This window comes from Notechis scutatus, chromosome 5 (assembly GCF_049901735.1).
Source record: "Notechis scutatus isolate UNSWTSFEM ecotype Mainland chromosome 5, rNotScu1.2, whole genome shotgun sequence".
NCBI lineage: Eukaryota > Metazoa > Chordata > Lepidosauria > Squamata > Elapidae > Notechis > Notechis scutatus.
Window position 1 is genome coordinate 34,769,339 of NC_142013.1, and position 18,203 is coordinate 34,787,541.

The window sequence follows — 18,203 nt, forward strand, 5'->3', positions numbered from 1 at the left end:
AGTAAGTGAGAATTTGCTTCTTCTGAAATCATTATTGTTGGGGGCAGGGGTGGGATTCTACCGGTTCTCACCTATTCACTAGAACTGTTGTTAACTATCTAAGCAGTTTGGAGAACCATTTGTTGGAAGAAATCTCCTTTTGGTTTTTTCCCCACTTTACAGGGCTGATCCTATAAGGAAGGCAGGAAGGAAACATTCTGGTGTTGTTTCTAGTGTAATATTTATTGCCCTGCTTACAGAAACTGCCCCTATGTTAACCCTTACTACATTCTTGGCAGTACGCCTAGAATTCCTATCTCCAGAGCTTCTGGGACTTGACTTTCTTAAAGAGGAAGGGTTGTTTTAAATATTTTACACTGCTATTGGGAGGAAATACTCCCCTGTTGGAGTTCTTCCAGCCGGGATCAGCCCTTTGAAGAATAGTTGAAAAATTAATAATTAAGGCAGAGCTGCCAGAAAGAAGCTTTTTAATGACAAGGAATCAAGATGAGTGACATTCAGCAAGGCTTCTTGGCTAGCTAGAAAGATTGACATTCAAACGTTCTGAGTTTTTACCCATTCTGAGTTTTGGTCTAAAACTGGTTTTTGGTGAAGTTTAAATCTGTGCTTGGTGATGTTTAATCCTGTGTTTATTGATGGGGTAATTTTCCCTGTTCAGCTTTATTTGGAAGGAAAAAAGATTAATCTCTGTTCCTGAAAAGAAACTGGGATGAGAAATCTGGCTAGTTCCTGAGTCTATTTGTTCTGGTAATTGGTTTAACAAGCAACAGTTACTGTTGTGATTTAAATTTTTTCCTGCCTCGTGTTTTCTTTTTCTATCAGGGGAGGGAATCTTCCTTCACTGCTTTAGTAGTTCCTGGCACTGTCCTTTTGGGGTGTACTTCCAAGAGGCAGGATGCAAGCTTGGCACTGACTTTTTTTACTGCCTTTCTGGGGGGCATGTGATCTTTCCTTAAATCTGGATGATTTCCTTAGAATATCTTGTGAGGTGAGTGAGACCAGCTGGTATCTTTAAGTGGTGCAAATGGATCTAAGGATTGCTTCTCCTGAGTGTGCTCTTTCTGGAGAGCTTAAATGACCTCTCTGCTAAAGGGTTTCACTTTATGAGCAAGAGTTGGCTGCTGACAATTATCATAGCATTTTAACTATTTTAATTCCTCAAGGTGCTCTGGCACCCTGCCTGATTTGTAACTATAGCTTGCAGGTATTTTTAATCTAATGATTAGTATTTAGGGCAGCTTTTTGCAAGCAAAGAAGCTTATTGTATTTTTGTACAGGTAATCCTTGACTTATAGCAGTTCATTTAGTGAACATTCAAAGTTACAATGGCACTGAAAAAAGTGACTTATGACCGTTTTTCACACTTATGACTGTTTCAGCATCCCTACGGTCATGAGAGGCCAGGTGAGGAGAAGTGCCCCTTGACATGAGTAATGTTGAGTTGGCCACGCCCACCCAGTCACATGACCACCAAGCCACACCCGTCAACTAAGCCACACCCACAGAACCAGTTGTTAAAATGTTTGAATCCCACCCCTGGTTTTGGGGGTATAGAAGAAGTGGGTTTTAAATGTCTGCTCTAATGGGCCTAGTCTTATTAAACCTGCTGCTAGAGAAAAAATGACAAATAAATTCTTGCTTTCTAGAATTGATGAGCAATATAATGTGTGTCCTATCATAACTAGCCAGCTATCTTAACAGCTCTTGCGCCTTATTTCTGATTCTTCCCAAATTTATGTACAGCAATTTGAGAGGAAAGGAAAAACCTTACTTTATTTCCATAATTAATGGCTGTATTTCCATAATTCAATGGCTGTGTTAATTTTTCACAAGGCAATAGTGTTGGAATATTTTACCTACATTGCTTGTCAACAATCACATTGAATTTTATAAACTCCAGGTTACTTTTTTCACCAAAAGATCAAGAGTCTGTGGGAAACAAATTATGTAAGGGACTTGGGCCTTTGTCCAAATGGCTGCCTCTCAGTAGGAATGTCCAAAGACTGTATAGAACAGAAACCAAATTTTCTACAGGGGAAGAAGCTTGCCAAGAAAAGTTTAGGTTTGAAAATGGGCTGAATCCAGCTGGCTGCTATAGAAAAAAAATTAAGAATATTTTCCCTGTGGTGAATGGCAGCTGGAAATTGCTCAAGATGCTGGTAACTCCTCCATGGTCACCAGGACATGGGGTGACGATTCCATGAAGCTCACTTCCTAGTGTGCACAAACATTCAAACATACCCATGCAACATGAGAAGCTAGTAGAAACATAAAGGGGGATGAAATATGTTATTTTGTTACACAGAACAAAGCTTCTTCTATGGCTTCCGGTAGTAAAAGCTTGGAAACTATTTTGAATGCTTATGCATGTTTTCCTGATCTTGAACCACTTTCTTATAGAAAAAGCTGTTAATATCCTTGTTTAGTACCTTGTCTTAATTGCACTACATCAGTGTCCTTATTTCTTAGGAAGAAATATGCCAGTCATTGTATTGATAATATTTTTTTATTTCATTCACTCTTTGCATGCTCTATTCTACTAGATTTAAGTGCTGTTAAAACAGTCATCAGATTTCAGCAAATAGTCTGATATATATAATGCAGCTATGCTGTTTAGGGGTCTTGCAAATTAGATAGCTAAATGGACATTAGTTCTGCCAAGTCCCAACCACAGTGATTTCTAGTTCCCACATCACTAAAAAGGATGAAGATTGGAGCCAGTATCAGATTTTGCAAACACTTTAATTGGGCTATTTCTGACTCCCAAAGTATCAGTGCTGCTATGCATACAGTTCCCTTCTGATTTAAGGGGGGGGGGTGTTTAAAATATTTTTTTTTTATAAAAAAATTTTTTCTGGGGGGGGGTGTTTGTGGTGGGGGGGGGGGTTTGCCTCGCCCTTTGGGGTTGGGGGGGGGGGGGGGGGGGGGGTGGGGGGCGGTGTGTGTGTGGGGGGGGGGGGGGGGGGGGGGGGGGGGGGGTTTGTTTTTTTTTGGGGGGGGGGGGGGGGGTAAATACGGTAATGTGTCCATATCAGCTTGTTGCATGAAGGAGGAAGAGAATCATTCTGCCAATCAACAGATTAAGACTGTGCTGTATTTAAATGAATCTGGTATTGGAGAACTAAGTTCCATTCTGCCTGGAATTTTATGCTTTTGATTTGAAGATCCTCTCTTTAATTTTGATAAGAGTTGGCAGAACCTGCTTGGGAATAAAAAGTTGTCATATGGCCAAAGAAACACAGTCAAAGAAAATGAGGAGTCTAGAATTTGAAGAGATTTTAAGCCACAGACCTATGAAGATGTTATCAAGGTAGTCATATAAACCACAGTAGCATATTTGAGGCCTGAAGCCTGAATATATCACTGTGGATACTCTTTAAAAAAAAGTAAAAGCAGTCTCAGTCAGATTATATTGGATTCATGATGCTGCAATGTAGCTTGCATTTAACTAGCAGTTCACAGTTAAATTCTAACTAGCAGTTAGAACTTAACATGATGTATGAATGTAGCAATTGTGGTTTAATCAGCAAATCATGTGCAATATGAGGTGTATCTTCAGATCTCATGGTGAAGATTTTCATTTCAACTGCCTGATCACAATTTAGCCAAATATTGTGATACTTTTGGTGAATGTTATGGATTCCCCCTCACTTTTCTAACCATTCCAAATCCTTGATGCATTCTTTTACCACTTTGGCCAACATTATTTGGCCTTGCAGAACGTTTCATTACCACAGTGTGACAAAAATGTTTTTTAAAATGTTTCTATGCATATAGTTTGACGTCTTGTTCTCAGACGAGAGCATTTGGAATGAGCATAATTTGAAATGATTTAATTTTAATGTTGCCTCTATTTCTCACATAAATTACATATTATTTTTTTTAGGGTAGATTGGGGTCATGATTCAAGTATATTTTAAAAGAGGGTAAGCATAACAATGACAGAAATAGACCTTTTGAGTGCCATTCTGCTATCTGAGGTCTCTGAAGATGTCAACAGCCTGAAAGCAATACAAAATGATATAGATTCAAATATGAAACAAAGAGACTAAAGCAGTGGTCGCCCACCGGTGGTCCGCGGCCCACTGGTGGTCTGTGAGAAAATGTTGGTGGTCCACAGAGAAATGTCACTCCCCAGAGCACCCCCCAAAGCAGTTAATCCAGGCTGCGCAGGAACACAAGGCTGCACCACCCACATGGCCCTCCCTCTGGCCCACTTGCCTGCTAAGTTGCTATTTTTCCTTTTTCCGACCATCAGATGTTCTGCTGTGCCAGGAGATTTAGATTAGCTAAAAAGCAGGAAATCGCTGGATTTCTTGCTTTCTAGCTAATCTTTAGATCTTCGGCTCTGCTTTTAAGATTTCTGAATGAATCTGTGATTCTGTGAGCAACTCAATCTGCCTGCCTGCGTTGCCTGATTTTGGGTAAAAGATGCTTTTTTTAATTAAAAAAAAATCAATATTTACATACATGGTGTGTTGTGAGTTAATTTTGTGAGTTTGCTTTCAAGCAAATTTTATGTGACAGACCCAGGTAGCCAATGGCAGAAACACAGATCTCTAAGTGAATCTGTGATTCTGTGAGCAACTCAATCTGCCTGCCTGCTTTGCCTGATTTTGGGTAAAAGTTGCTCTTTTTTAATAAAAAAAATCATTATTTACATAAATATTTATAATATTTACATACAAGCCATGCCCAGCCAGTCACATGACCATCAACCCACACCCACAAATTAGGCCACGTCCACAGAACTGGTTGTTAAGAAATTTGAATTCATATTAGTGGTCCCCAGGATTTAAAATTATGAGTTTGGTGCTCCCTGAGGTCCAAAAGGTTGGCAACTCCTGGACTAAATGACCGATATGTTTTATAGATCCTGAAAAGTACAAATTTGAAATGAGTAGCAAACAACTATATTAAAAGAATTAGATTGGCTGTGATAATAAAATGTGCTTAACCAAGTCACTTCCAAATCTAGTAGCTGCATTTGCACAAATAGCATTGAATGGATCATTTAAAAAAGTGCAAGGCTTAAGGCATTCATTTTGTCCATTAACCCTTCCAACCTTTCCAAAACATTGCCTCAATAACTATACCCTGCCACCTCTGGAGGCATTTTATTAAAAAAAAAAGTATGGTCCTCCAGCTATATGAAACTAGTATATATCTTATTTAAGCCACTTTGTCCGTAGACAGCTGTACATCTTTTAAAAGTCTGAGAGTTAGTTCATGAATAGAAACTAATTTGCCAGCATTGTATCATACAAATATAACTTTAACAAATTGCCCTGCATCAAGGAAAGCTGATATCCAGAACGTTACATACATTTCCTGTTCCACATGAATCAGAGAACAATAAATCACTACAGAAGAGACAGATCAGCACTTCTATGGGAAGAAATGGAATGCTTAGTGAATATTGAAATATTTTATAATTAGATTATAAAGTTTTGCTCACAGCTGTTAACAATATATAAAATTGGCTTGCATTAATAAAGGAAAATAGTTCTCAACTGTTTGTTGTTGTTAGTCATGAAGTCGTATCTGACCCATTGTGACAGCATGGACAGCGTTTCTCTACGCCTTCCTTTCTTCTACCACCCCCCAGAGTCCATTTAAGTTCACACTGACTGCTTCAGTGACTCCATCCAGCTACCTTATTCTTTGTCGCCCCCTTCTTCTTTTGCCCTCAATCATTCCCAGCAATAGGCTCTTCTCCAGTGAGACCTTCCTTCTCATTAGATGGCCAAAGTATTTGAGTTTCATCTTCAGGATCTGGCCTTCTAAAGAGCAGCCAGGGTTGATCTTCTCTAGGACTGTCTGGTTTGATTGCCTTGCAGTCCAAGGGACTTGCAGGAGTCTTCTCCAGCATCATAGTTCAAAGGCCTCAATTATTTGGCGTTCAGCCTTCCTTATGGTCCAACTTTCACAAACATACATTGCAACTGGGAAAACCATAGCCTTGACTATAGGTACTTTTGTTGGCAGGGTGATTGCCATAGCTTTCCTCCCCAGGAGCAAGTATCTTTTAATTTCTTGGATGTAGTCCCCATCTGCGGTCATCTTGGAGCCCAGGAAAATAAAATCTGTCACTACTTCCATTTCTTCCCCATCTATTTACCAGGAATTGAGAGGACTTCACCATGAGTGAAGTCAGAAAATGTTAATGTGGCTTTAGGAGCTATACTGGCATAGTGGTTAGAATGCAGCATTGCAGGCTGACTCTGCCCAGTGCCTGGAATTCAATTCTGACCGGCTCAAGGATGACTCAGCCTTCATCCTTCCAAGGTCAGTAAAATGAGGACCCAAATTGTTGGAGGCAATATGCTGACTCTGTAAACTGCTTAGCGTGGTGTATAAGTTTATATATGTGATGTGATATTTTTAAGTGCTATTGCTATTTTGAACAGAAAATGTTAGCAAGTTTTTCTATTTTTTTTCTTATGCAGATAAAATTGAATTGCAGATGTTAATAGTAGTCCCCACTAATGGTTACCTTGTTAAGGCCCCAAAGTTCTCATTGGTGGATTGAAGATGGCTGTTCAAAAAGTAGAATCCACCTTTGCAGCCACAAATAGGAAGCCAGTAAGTGTTTGGCTCCTATAACTCTCTGGATGAAGAGAGGATGTGAAATTGGCCAAGCTGTTCTCTTTCCAGGTGCTCCTTGCAAAGAGACCACAAGATAGCAGGTTTTGGAGGGGGGGAGGGAGAGACAATCAGGAGATGAGGTAATTTGCCATAATTGCTCCAGCTGCAAATAAGCCTTTTAAAGTATGCTAAGTTCACATTTCCCTTGACAGACACTTTTAGAAATTGCTTATTAATTGCTTCAAAGAAGTTAGACACCTTCACAATGACAAGATTGCAACTACTGGGTGAGTGCCTTTAATCCTTAATAAAAGAAAATGAATATCTATTTTTATAATCTTTAAGAATGTAAAATAAACAGCAAACAACAAGCCAAGGTTAAGGGCTCAGAAAACAATTTCTGAGGAATATTGAATAATAAGACTTTGAAATTATTTTTAAAAACTAAATACACATTTGTGGGAAACAAAAATTATTTTTATATTGGAGGCATAATAAGATACTGTAAATAATTTTAATAGCATTCAGAGATATTGTGGAGGAACTGCACCAAGAACTGTGGTGTGAGTTTGAATCAATTATGTTAGCTATGTTTGTCTTTTGGGGAACAGTGTGCTTCCAGAAGATGTTACAAAAAAGATATGAAACAAAATCTACATGAGAACAACATGAATAAGACTTTGTATAAGAATTTATCATCAGATATAAAGAAAAAACAGGGTAAGGCTGTAAAAAATTAAGATTATTTTTTTTAAAAAAAATGGCAAAAATCTATCACCACCTATTCTTGAGACAGTTTCCTCTGGATGAACTGGATGAAGCAAAGCTGGAAATCTCCAGGAATAATCTTATACACTGGATACTTTTTAAAAAACATACTCAATTAAAGCAATGAAATAGAGATTTGAGAAAACAGTTTAATTGCTGTAATTTACATGAAATTGAGATCTGGCTCTGAAAAACTCATATTCAGTAGTCTGTACAAAGGTTTTTGAATACACAGGTTTGCAACAGATATAGAATCACTCCCAACTAAATGTATAGCATTATTTTTTAAAAGGTAACCTTTGAACAACTAAACGTTTCCAACAGTTATGTCAAAATGCCACACATCTGTCACGATTGTTTGCATCATGACATCTGAACCGATTTTGCAAGTTGCAGCATATGCATGAAGCCCTATACATATGCAGGTTCACTTGTCCCCTTTGTAGAGTTCTCACTAGTTCTCAGTCTTTCAGTTTTTATAAACCGCCCATTCACCTATCTGAATCTGTAAGGTGGGGTGAATAGCAAAAACTTACTCAGAACAATGGAGCTCTTAACTTCCTCTCCTCCTGAATCTCATTCCTCCTTCTAGTTAGTGAAGACTGTGACTGGGTTTTGAGAATACATAAAGATTCCTTAGCTAGGAAGCCATTAAGAATTAATTCAGTGCATCTACAAATGTATAGAGATACATAATAACACCTTAACAGTATGACAGAAGTACTATAAGAACTTAAAAATGATGTATTACTTTAAGACCTTCATAAAAATGATGCATTAGACATTTTATTTATTCAGATGTTATAGTAATGGATGACCTTTATTTTTTTAAAAAAATAATTTGATTTCTATTCTGCCCTTCAAAACATGTTGATTATAACATTTATCATCTCATTAAAGTTAATATGACTTAAGTTGGTCACGGTGACTAGTCATTTCAGCAATATTGCTTATCCCAGAATAATTTATTTGGAATACTGACCCATTATAAAGATGGCAGATTAAATTAGAATTGCTTTTTGTAACTGAAACAACTCCTATAAGCTGCCCCCAAAGCAGGGAGCGGCTGCATTTTTTTTAACTTGAAAAGAAATACTAGATTTGACTCCTAAGCCTATTTTTTTTAAAAAATAAAGATGAATGGCACTTCTTGCCTGTAACTATTCTCCTGGCCATCTCATTCTTTCCCACCTTGTTTGTTCTCTCTCCCTGTAATGATATAGTTTGCCTATTTTCCCTGCATCCCCACATCTCCAAAACCACCAGTTTCTTTCTCATTCCATTAGCCTTAAAAATAATGCAGATTTACTGCAAAAATGCTTTTTCACTTGATAGCCTTGATTCTACCAAAAGCCTCCAGAAGAAAAGTGATGGGTAGGTGGGGGAGGAAATGAATATACAAATGTATATGGCCCATTTGTGTTCCAAATTAATGGTTGGATTTTTTTTTTCTCCCATTTTATGTGCTACTTTATTCTACTCTGTCCATGAATTCAAAACTGGATGGATAAATATATTGGGTTAACTGAGGATCAAATTAGACCAAACTACCGGTTTAGTTTTAATTATCAATCAAAGGGTTTCCCTGAAAAAGTCACTTTGGGAGAAGACCTGTTGTCCAAAATAAACTGGCCCCACCCCTCAACAGCTATTAGCATAACTGGTTGTGTGTTTGAGAGGAATAGTGAATAGTGTCTATATTTTTCTTCTTCCCAGCTTTCTAATTTGGAGATTTAACTATTTCATCATATTTATATTGTTTTGGCCTGACTGTAAGTGGTTTCAGAAATAATTTCTGTTTGGATCAGAAAAAGACCAAAACCAAAACATTTTAATATTCTCACTTGGATAAAGTACAATACTTGCTAAAAATCTGCTCAAGATTTAATTGTATATATACAATGGAATTTCATAGATTCCTAAAAATCTAATGTCAGTACTTTCCCTTTGTTGAGGAAAAAGCTCAATGTAGATGTTTGCATCTACAAATTCTAGAAAGCAAATCTATATGTTGAAGATTGTCACTTGTGTATCACAGCTGTCTTTTGGTGTTTAAATTCTAGACCTTTCACTCTTTTTAAAAAAATTACTTTTTGTACTAAAAATATTTCTTTGAATACCACAGTATTTAAGAAGAGTAAAATGTACACAGATGAAAATTAGTGTTTCTAAATGGTTAGTTACAAAACCCACATGCCACAGGGATTTTTCCAAAAATTTCTTGCTTGTGAACAAATCTTAGGTTATCAGGTATTTCATTTAGCCTATAAGTATTTTTAGAAATACCAATAAAAATGGCAGAAATATGAGTGTCTATTAAAGAAAGAGCCAGATAGCATCAAAAGTTCATTCCAATTCTGAATTTTACCACTCTTACTTTACAAAGATACTTATGTTTCCTTCTTAGTTATAACTGATGCTAAATAATAGGGTACATTACAATATGGTAAAGCTACAGTTGCCTTTAGCCTAGGAAAAACACCCATCAAATTTATGAGATGTGAATTCACCATACTCTTATTCATAGTGTTTTGCTTGTATAGGCATATATTTATAAATACAATGCTGGATGGAGTTAAGCAATTCTTACATGCCAATTATATTTTCCTCTTGGACAATGTGACTGCTGAGACATCATTACAATTCTGTACCAATTTGCATGACGATAGATCACATTAAACATAACGGAACTTGTATCTGAGTAGGCAGGGATGCAGTTATCCAATCCTATTCCAAAGATTCAAAATTATTCATCCTGAGATATGAGTAATACTGCTTACCAATTAGGAAGAGAGATTGGTATATTCACTTACAACAGAGGTGGGCAATTTTTTTATAGCTAGGTAATTCATGTAATAATTTGGGGAGACCCAGTGCTGCAAACGAGTATGCCATATAACAAATATGGGAGATGAAAGGATTGTCTTAGCTTTAGAAGTCATTTAGAAAGTGCCTTTTTCTCTGTTCTATCTTTTTTTTGAAAGAGTTATGTATATTTTGCGGCTCATGTTGTAATTCTGTATTTCTTCTGACCTCAATTTATAAGATACGTAATCAGATAGAGCTCTGAAATGGGAGCTCCATGTCCTGAAAACCTCCTGTCCTTATCATATAATAAACTTTTTTAATGACAAATTATTCCAAAAGTTTTTATTACGATTAGAAACAATCTTTTTAGCAGAAAAATACAAAGCAGTTGTGAGGTTAATAATACTAGTCCTATGTAACAATAGAAATCCTGAGTGAACAAGTGGGAGGATTTAAGTAGGCACATTTTTAAAAAAAAATTGCTGAAATTAATTCAATTACCTAGCAGGTATTGTGGTTAAATCAAAGAAATGTTAATATGAGTAATAAGGAAAAATTAAGTACACACAGATAAATTATTAGCCAAGCCACCCAAATGGCACTGCAAGATTTAGGTTGTCCTGGTTCCAGTTTGAGGTATCACAAGGAATGCTGAAAGAGAAAAGAACCAAAAGAGGCCCCTGTCCTGTAATTAACAATATAAATGAGTCCACTGATTGTTTAAGATTCTTAACAGTTTTCAAAATTATGTTCATGAAGCAGGCTGTTAATGCTTGCCTGGTTTTAAGAGTAAACATCAATATATTGATAGAATATCTTACATTAGTTGTACAATTCCATGTCAATTCCATTGAGAATGGAAGGAAGGAGGCAAAACCCTATAGTTATCTATAGTTGTTTTAAAGTAAGAAACTGGCTTTGTACCTATCCCATTTCTCATTATGAAATGATAGTCATATGCAATAAACCTTTTAGTACATAATAGGTAGTGATCATTTGAATTCAGCCCAAGTTACTGCTGATGAATTATTAGAATCCCTTAAACTCTAGGAAGTCAGTGAGAGTGAGTTTTATTAAGGCACTGAAGCAAAGGATAGTTCATAGAAAGAAAACAACATCTTTCATGTCCAGCATAAATTATATGCTTGCTGCACTGACTCTGGAGCAGATAAATGTTTCAAGTACCAAGATATCATCCATCCAAGATTTAAAAAAAACCAGGAAGTATAACTGCAGCAGTGTCTATGCTCACCTTTCCTGGAAACTCCATGGTGTATAGTCGAGACAGTAGAATGAATCATGGGGAAAGCACAACAAGTAGGTTCCAGGAAACAAAATTATTAATGATTAACAAAAAGATTAATGATTAAATATGACAGATACTGTTTCTGGGCACACCTTGGTATTGCATAAAAATCCTCGTTCATAATGTCTGCATTCAACTTTCTTTCTGCAGATTTTCCCAAGTCTTACTTTCATATAACAAAATGGGTAGAAGGATGCACTGATACACAGAAATTTTTGTTTCTTTTTAGACACATTAATACCTATCTCCTTACAAGCATTGTTCACCCTTTTTCCAATCTTCAGTAAACATTATACCAAAGAACAATAATTCATTTGCTTGCTATAATTTTTCAGCTACTACTTATAACTTGTTATAATTCATGCCATTTCCTTCATCAGGTTTTGAGTCATTTAGGAACAATCAACAAGAATGAAGGGGGGGAGGCAATTCCCCACAGTTATACATACGGGTAATCTTTGGCTTACAACTGATTGCTTAGTGATATTCAAAATTATGAAAGATGTATCTGAGGGCCAACTTGGATTTGAAATTCCAATGCCCCTCCCCCAGCAGTTGCATGACCAAACTTTCAGCATTTAGCATCTGGGGTACATTTATGACCGTTTGCAGTGTCCCATAGTCATGTGACTGCATTTTACTTCTCATTTTGCTGAAAACTGCCATTTACTTCCGGTTTTTGGCAAAACTGTCCTGTATAAAACCACTGGTTTGCTTTAACAACTGCAGCATTTGCTTAATGAACATGGTGGCTGGTGTTCACTTAACAACTGCATTAGGGTGACTATGATGGGAAGACTCCATTACAGCTGTAAGTAGAGAACTCCCTGTAGCTGTTTTAATCTTTTTCAATAGATTAATTTTCAGATCTATACACCATGCTGCATCATATAATCTGCCTAACACTCACTGCAAATAATTTGGTATTGTTCTCATACAATGACTACACATTCATTTACATTCTCAATCAATCATACCTCTAATTCATTAGCAGCTTTCTTAAACACGTTTTCTATACACCACATTTAACAACCAGGGATATATACAGTATCCTATCAAACTCTTTGTTCAATAATGAACTATTGCATGTTTCACTTCCATTACATATCATTCTAATTGCTTCAGAAAGCAACCCCAACTCCATATTCAGGCAAATCATTCCACAATTGAAGTTTATTTTATCACACAATTTCTCATACAAAATTTATTACACATATAATAAGCTTTCCATATATTTTAAAATTATTTGTTAAAGAAAAAAAACTGTTCTGCATATTCTGTACCTACAATAAATTGCAGTATTACTAACATTTTTGCTCACAATCATTTCTTAGCCCCGCCTCTTTAATCATAATTCTGCAAAACATTCTTGAGGACAATTAATAAGCCATTAGTTTTTATATGCACTCTTGCTTCTTTTCCATCTATTTAGGAAAAATAAAAGCATTCTTCCAATTATCAGTTACATTTTTCATACACATACTAAAAAAATGCATATACAATTATATAATCTATACCCGATTCCTTACAATTTTTCAACATTTCCCCAGCATTTATGATTTCCCCTTTTCCTTGGATGCTCACATGTATATTTCAATTCCACTCTTTAGCTTAACACCATAATTCCTACAGGACAAATTTCTAAAATACTTCTTAAAGTATTTTCAAATTTTATTTTTATTCTAAATATTTTTTAAAAATTTTAATTGCAATTTCTGTGCTGGAGTCTCCTTGCTGAGCTCTGTTCATCTCTCTATTTTTCTCTTAAAATACATTGTATAATCTATTTCATCCTCATTTTTCTAGCAACCATCCTTTTATGTTTTTCTCATCCATTGATTCCCTTTTTCACTTCATCATTCACATAAGTTCTTTTCATGTTTCATGTGTGAATACATGTGAATATTTTTTCATTCTGTTCCAAGCAGCTTCCACATGTTTTCTTTACATCCAGTTTCAATTGTCTTAATAGTTTTACCTATAAAACCAATACTTTCTCTTCCTGCAGCTGCCCTACTTCCACTCTTGTTTCTTTTCTTTTCTTCTATATCCATGTTTCAAGATCTGCTCTTATAGGCCTGCATCCTATTAAACACTTGAGTCTCAGAGAAAAAAATTACTTTCTTGAGACCAGAGAGCTGTTTTGGAGAAACTAATAAGAAACAAAGCAAGAATCTCTGAACGATAGCACTCTTCAACTCCCAGAATGCCTACTTATCTGTTTTAAAAAAACCTTTATCTGTTTTTAAAAAACCTTTGTGACTAGGGGAAGTTTCAAATTAGCCCATTTGAAAAGAGAAAGTAATATACAAATATTCCCTGGTGTTGAAAGAAACACATCGAAGAAAGAAGAATGGGGGGTGGGGAAGTGATAGCATTAACTGAGTATTTTAAATATGCTTGATTATCATATGTACTTCCTTATGGTTGTGTAAATAGAAATTTCCCACAAGTTTGAATCAACCGGAAAGTATGTTGATGTCATTTTTACTGCCACCATAGCTGATTTAAAGGGCATCAGTTACTCAGATCAGATCTGTGTCCTTACATATTTAATGAAGGCAGCTTCAAGGCACTAATTGGTGGATTCTTCAATTTCTTTTCCCTCTGAGCCAATGTCACAAGTTGGCAGAAAAATCAATAATCAATCATTCTCCATTTGAGTCATAACTCGGGATTCCATATGCTCCCTCCTGTTTCATCTTGCAACCCTCCTATACCATATCATCTAGCCAGATGAGTTTTAGCCTCATAGGACTAGCAATTCTAGCAAAACAAAATTATAGACAAAGACTTTAATGCAATGTAACCTAACTAGGTTGTTCTTGAGCAAAATTAGTTTTCTAGTAATTTCTTTGCTCAAAAGCAGCGAACTACAAACTGAAAGTCTGATATAGTCCATAAAGTTGTGATGGCTCATTGTCTTAGAAAAATGAAGGCAATCTTGCTGGTGTTTACAGTGAGATGTTTTACAACAATTTATTTTTGTATAGGATTTTGCTTTTGAATAGTTTTTCATTTCAATGCAATGCAATCCAAAACTTTTAATATACTATATTTAAAATATTTTCTCTCCACACATCCAGGCACACATACATACAAAAACACACACACAGTAGGTCTTGATTGTAAAACATAAATCTTTTTGTTTATATACACAGCAATAGATTTGCAGCATGGCATACATAAATTGAAAAATATATTATGTACAAAATTGTATTAGCATAGCATTTATTTTAAAAATTAATAAGTACCAACAATTGAAGAATCTAGAATTATAGTAGCATGCATGTCTCTTGTCATATTTGATTTTTCTTTCAACTTTGATTGAAGTAATGTGTGTTCCACTACGCCAATTCGTATGTCCATCTGAATGGTTTCTTGTTTCAGTTTGGTTAAAGCCTGTTTTATCTTCACTAAAGGAGCTATTAAAGGAAAATGTAAAAACAGTACTTTTTTTTTCTTTCAGTTTACTGCATAGTTATTATTTTCCCACCATGATTCAATTTCTTTTAATCAAGAGAGATAAATGAACAGAAGAATGATAATATTCTGGAATTATTTTATAAATTATCATTTCATATCAAATCTACTTATAAAACATAATGTATTTTCCATCTTCATGACATTTTAGATCTGAAGAAATATATTAAAAATGTACATATATTCCCAGTAGTTAAAGAGATAACACAGAATGTTCTATTTGAAAAATGCCTGCATATTATCTCACTGTATTTTTATCAACTTTATTTACTTTATCAATGTCTTCAGAAGTAACCCTCCCAATCTTAAAAATACTACAAACCTGATTCAGCAATAAACAAGAAACCTGCTACATCTTATTTCCAGACAACATTAAGGTTTGTGGAGATATAAAAATAGAATTAAACTGCAACTAGTATCTTCTGTTTATCTTTTCACAGCTGAATAGCCTATTTTTGTACCTGTTATACAAATTAAAACATTCCAGAAGGCAGCAGTGTCAAAGCATTTCTATTATGTTGCCAAGAAAATAGTCTAGGTATATCCATCAAGAGTAAATAAAGGTATTTTCCTATATTCAGGAGAAAATCTCAAGAAAAGACCTCAGAATGCCTTACCTCCATCAGTCATACTGCTTCCCTTTTCTTCCATTTCTTGTTTTACTTTCTCTAATTCTTCAGTAATCTTAGATTAAAAAAAAACAGGCTTTAAATACTTTTACTTTGAAGTTAAGGATAACTCTCTCTCTCTACCCAGAAAAAACTATTTTCGTTATATTATTAAATTGTTGTTGGAGTTAAATTGACTCCCTTCTGCTCTGTGAAAAAGAGTTGAGCATCAAATTTCCAAAAGTCAACCTAAATTCTTCATAGAGCAAACAGAAAAACTAAAAGTATAAAACAAAGCAGAATGATGAAATACTAAGCTCACTGAACATAATGGGAGAGGCTCAACTTACTAGAGTAGTCCCCCCCTATACAGAACCACACAAATAAAAAACAGTGCTAAAAATTGCACTGTAAAAATACTCTCATTCTAAAACAGGGTAAAGAAAGCATGTATATTCTGCTGGGTTCAAAAGAATAAAAAAAGTATTTTTTAATTTAAAATGTGCCTGGAGGCTGTGAGGGTCTAGATGAGGAAGAACAGTCTTCAAATTAACTCTAGGAAGACTGGAGAGCTGTGAGTTTGTGACCCCCCAGGAACCAGATCTGGAGACTTTCCAGATTGGTTCTGGATGGGGCTTTATTTCCTCACTCAGACTTCTGGGCAATTTTATGGGTCCCCCTGAACTCTATATATAGCCTGAAGAACAGATGGGGGACATGGCCAGGAAAGCTTTGCACAAGCTATCTTGTGCTCAAATTGTTATCATTTCTAAGTCATGGGCTCTGCTTATGGCTATTCATGCATTGGCCTTCCCCCAAATAGATTTCTACAATGTGCTGTACATGGGATTGTCCTTGAAGATCATCCAGAAGTTGCAAATGATCCAAAATACAGGAGGATTGGTATTAATGGACCCTTCAGTACACCTATGTAACACTACTATTTCATGAGCTGAACTAAGTTCTAGTAGGCTTCTGGTTACAATTCAAGGTGCTGCCTCTGGACAATGGTATAGACAGTAAGGAAGATGATCTTGATAGAGGTATGTAGGTTCCATTGCTAGGTAAAAGGGGCTGAAGATAACAAGATAACATTTGGAAGTGGTTTAGACAGATGTTTCTCTAATTCACATAAGTATAGGAAGGAGGAGAAAGTACAGCACAATCAGGCTTGCACGATTTTTTATTTGGTATTCCGAAATAAATACAAATTTCTACTCATTTGAAAACTTTACGGAGAATGGACCTTGACTTGTTTTATTTTCTCTATTTTTTTCCTTCTTTTATGTATTCTCAAAAATTAAAAGTAAGTAGCAAATCAGGTAAAACAGCTTCACTTATTGAAGAAACAAGTTCTGTTTTGAAAACCATCTCCTAACCAGTATCGCTCATCTCTAAAGCTGTTTGTTCCCAAAGATCAAGAAATCCTCTGGGTTCAAATATCGCATTAAAACATGAGGTGGGGTTTGCTTAGGTTTGCATTCTGTAAACAATACGTAGCCTGTTTGAATTATATTTAATTTTTTAGAGCAGAAGATGGGCACGCTTACAAATGGCTACAATAAGGGTGTGGCCTGTTACAAAATATTTACATGTTAATAAAAAATTAAAAGAGCAAGATAATTGCTCACCATCTTCTCTATTAACTGTTTACCTGTCACTGTTTAACTTGGCAGATGGCCATACTTTCAATCAGAATAGTAGTGATGTTTCATTTTTATGTTATAAGTCTTTCTCTAGAGTCAATGTGATGCCCAGATTAAAAAAAATTAAGATAATATTTGAGGCTAGACTTTACAGCATGGATATTATTTCCATTTTTAATTAATTATTTTTTTAAAAAATAGGTGAGGCGTGGAGCATACTTATCAAAGAACATGTCTGAATCAAACATATTGGTGTCCAATATTCTACAAGTACACAGAACTTTGAGGGTTGTATGAAGTCAACCACTGAGGACAGTAAACCATGATTCATAGTGTGGTCTAATATGCGAAGCAGACATCTAGCATTAAAAAATAATACACTCCTCGACTTATGACACAATTGAGCACAACATTTCCGTTGCTAAGCAAGACAGCTGTTAAATGAGTTTTGTCCCATTTTAAAATCTTTCTTGCCCTTTGTTGTTGAGTGAATCACTGCAGTTGTTAAGTAGTACATCTGTTAAGTGAATCTGGCTTCCCCTTTGTTTGACAGAAGGAAACAAAAACATGACCTCAGGACAGTGCAGCTGTCATTAATACATGCCAGTTGCCAAGCGTTCAAATTTTGATCACGTGACCATGGGGATGCTATAACATTCATAAGTGTGAAACGGTCATAACTCACTTTTTCTAGTGCTATTGTAACTTTGAATAGTTATTAAAATTAATGGTTATAAGTTAAGGACTACTTGCAGTTTCACTCAAATAGAAATAGTGTGAGTGTTGGAACACAAGAGGTGGGAAAGCCACCAGAATCCAAAACTGTGAAAAATATCAGCAACAGCAGCTTGAGGAAGGTAATTTTGTTCATTGAGAGACTAACATCTGGCTGTTGCTGTTGTAGCAGCCTCTACAACCTGGCACAATCTTGAATGTCAAAAGCGCAGTAAGTAGCTAGAATATTTGCAGTCTAAGAGGGGAAAAAAGACCCATTAT

The 18,203-nt window shown here is 35.7% G+C and overlaps 1 protein-coding gene and 1 long non-coding RNA gene across 3 annotated transcripts in view; one reads left to right on the forward strand and one right to left on the reverse strand.

Moving 5' to 3' along the window:
* LOC148130441 (uncharacterized) overlaps positions 1 to 18,203 on the forward strand; it is a 57,329-nt gene that overhangs the window by 24,886 nt on the left and 14,240 nt on the right. The gene's annotated exons all lie outside the window — the stretch shown is intronic.
* IFT57 (intraflagellar transport 57) overlaps positions 12,616 to 18,203 on the reverse strand; it is a 36,775-nt gene continuing 31,187 nt past the window's right edge. For both annotated transcript variants that reach the window (XM_026663975.2, XM_087966534.1), the window contains exons 10-11: positions 15,571 to 15,637; positions 12,616 to 14,895 (exon numbers count right to left, since the gene is read on the reverse strand). In XM_026663975.2, coding sequence (XP_026519760.1) covers positions 14,714 to 14,895; positions 15,571 to 15,637 — 249 coding nt within the window. In that variant the 3' untranslated portion in view covers positions 12,616 to 14,713. The remainder of the gene's footprint in view (positions 14,896 to 15,570; positions 15,638 to 18,203) is intronic.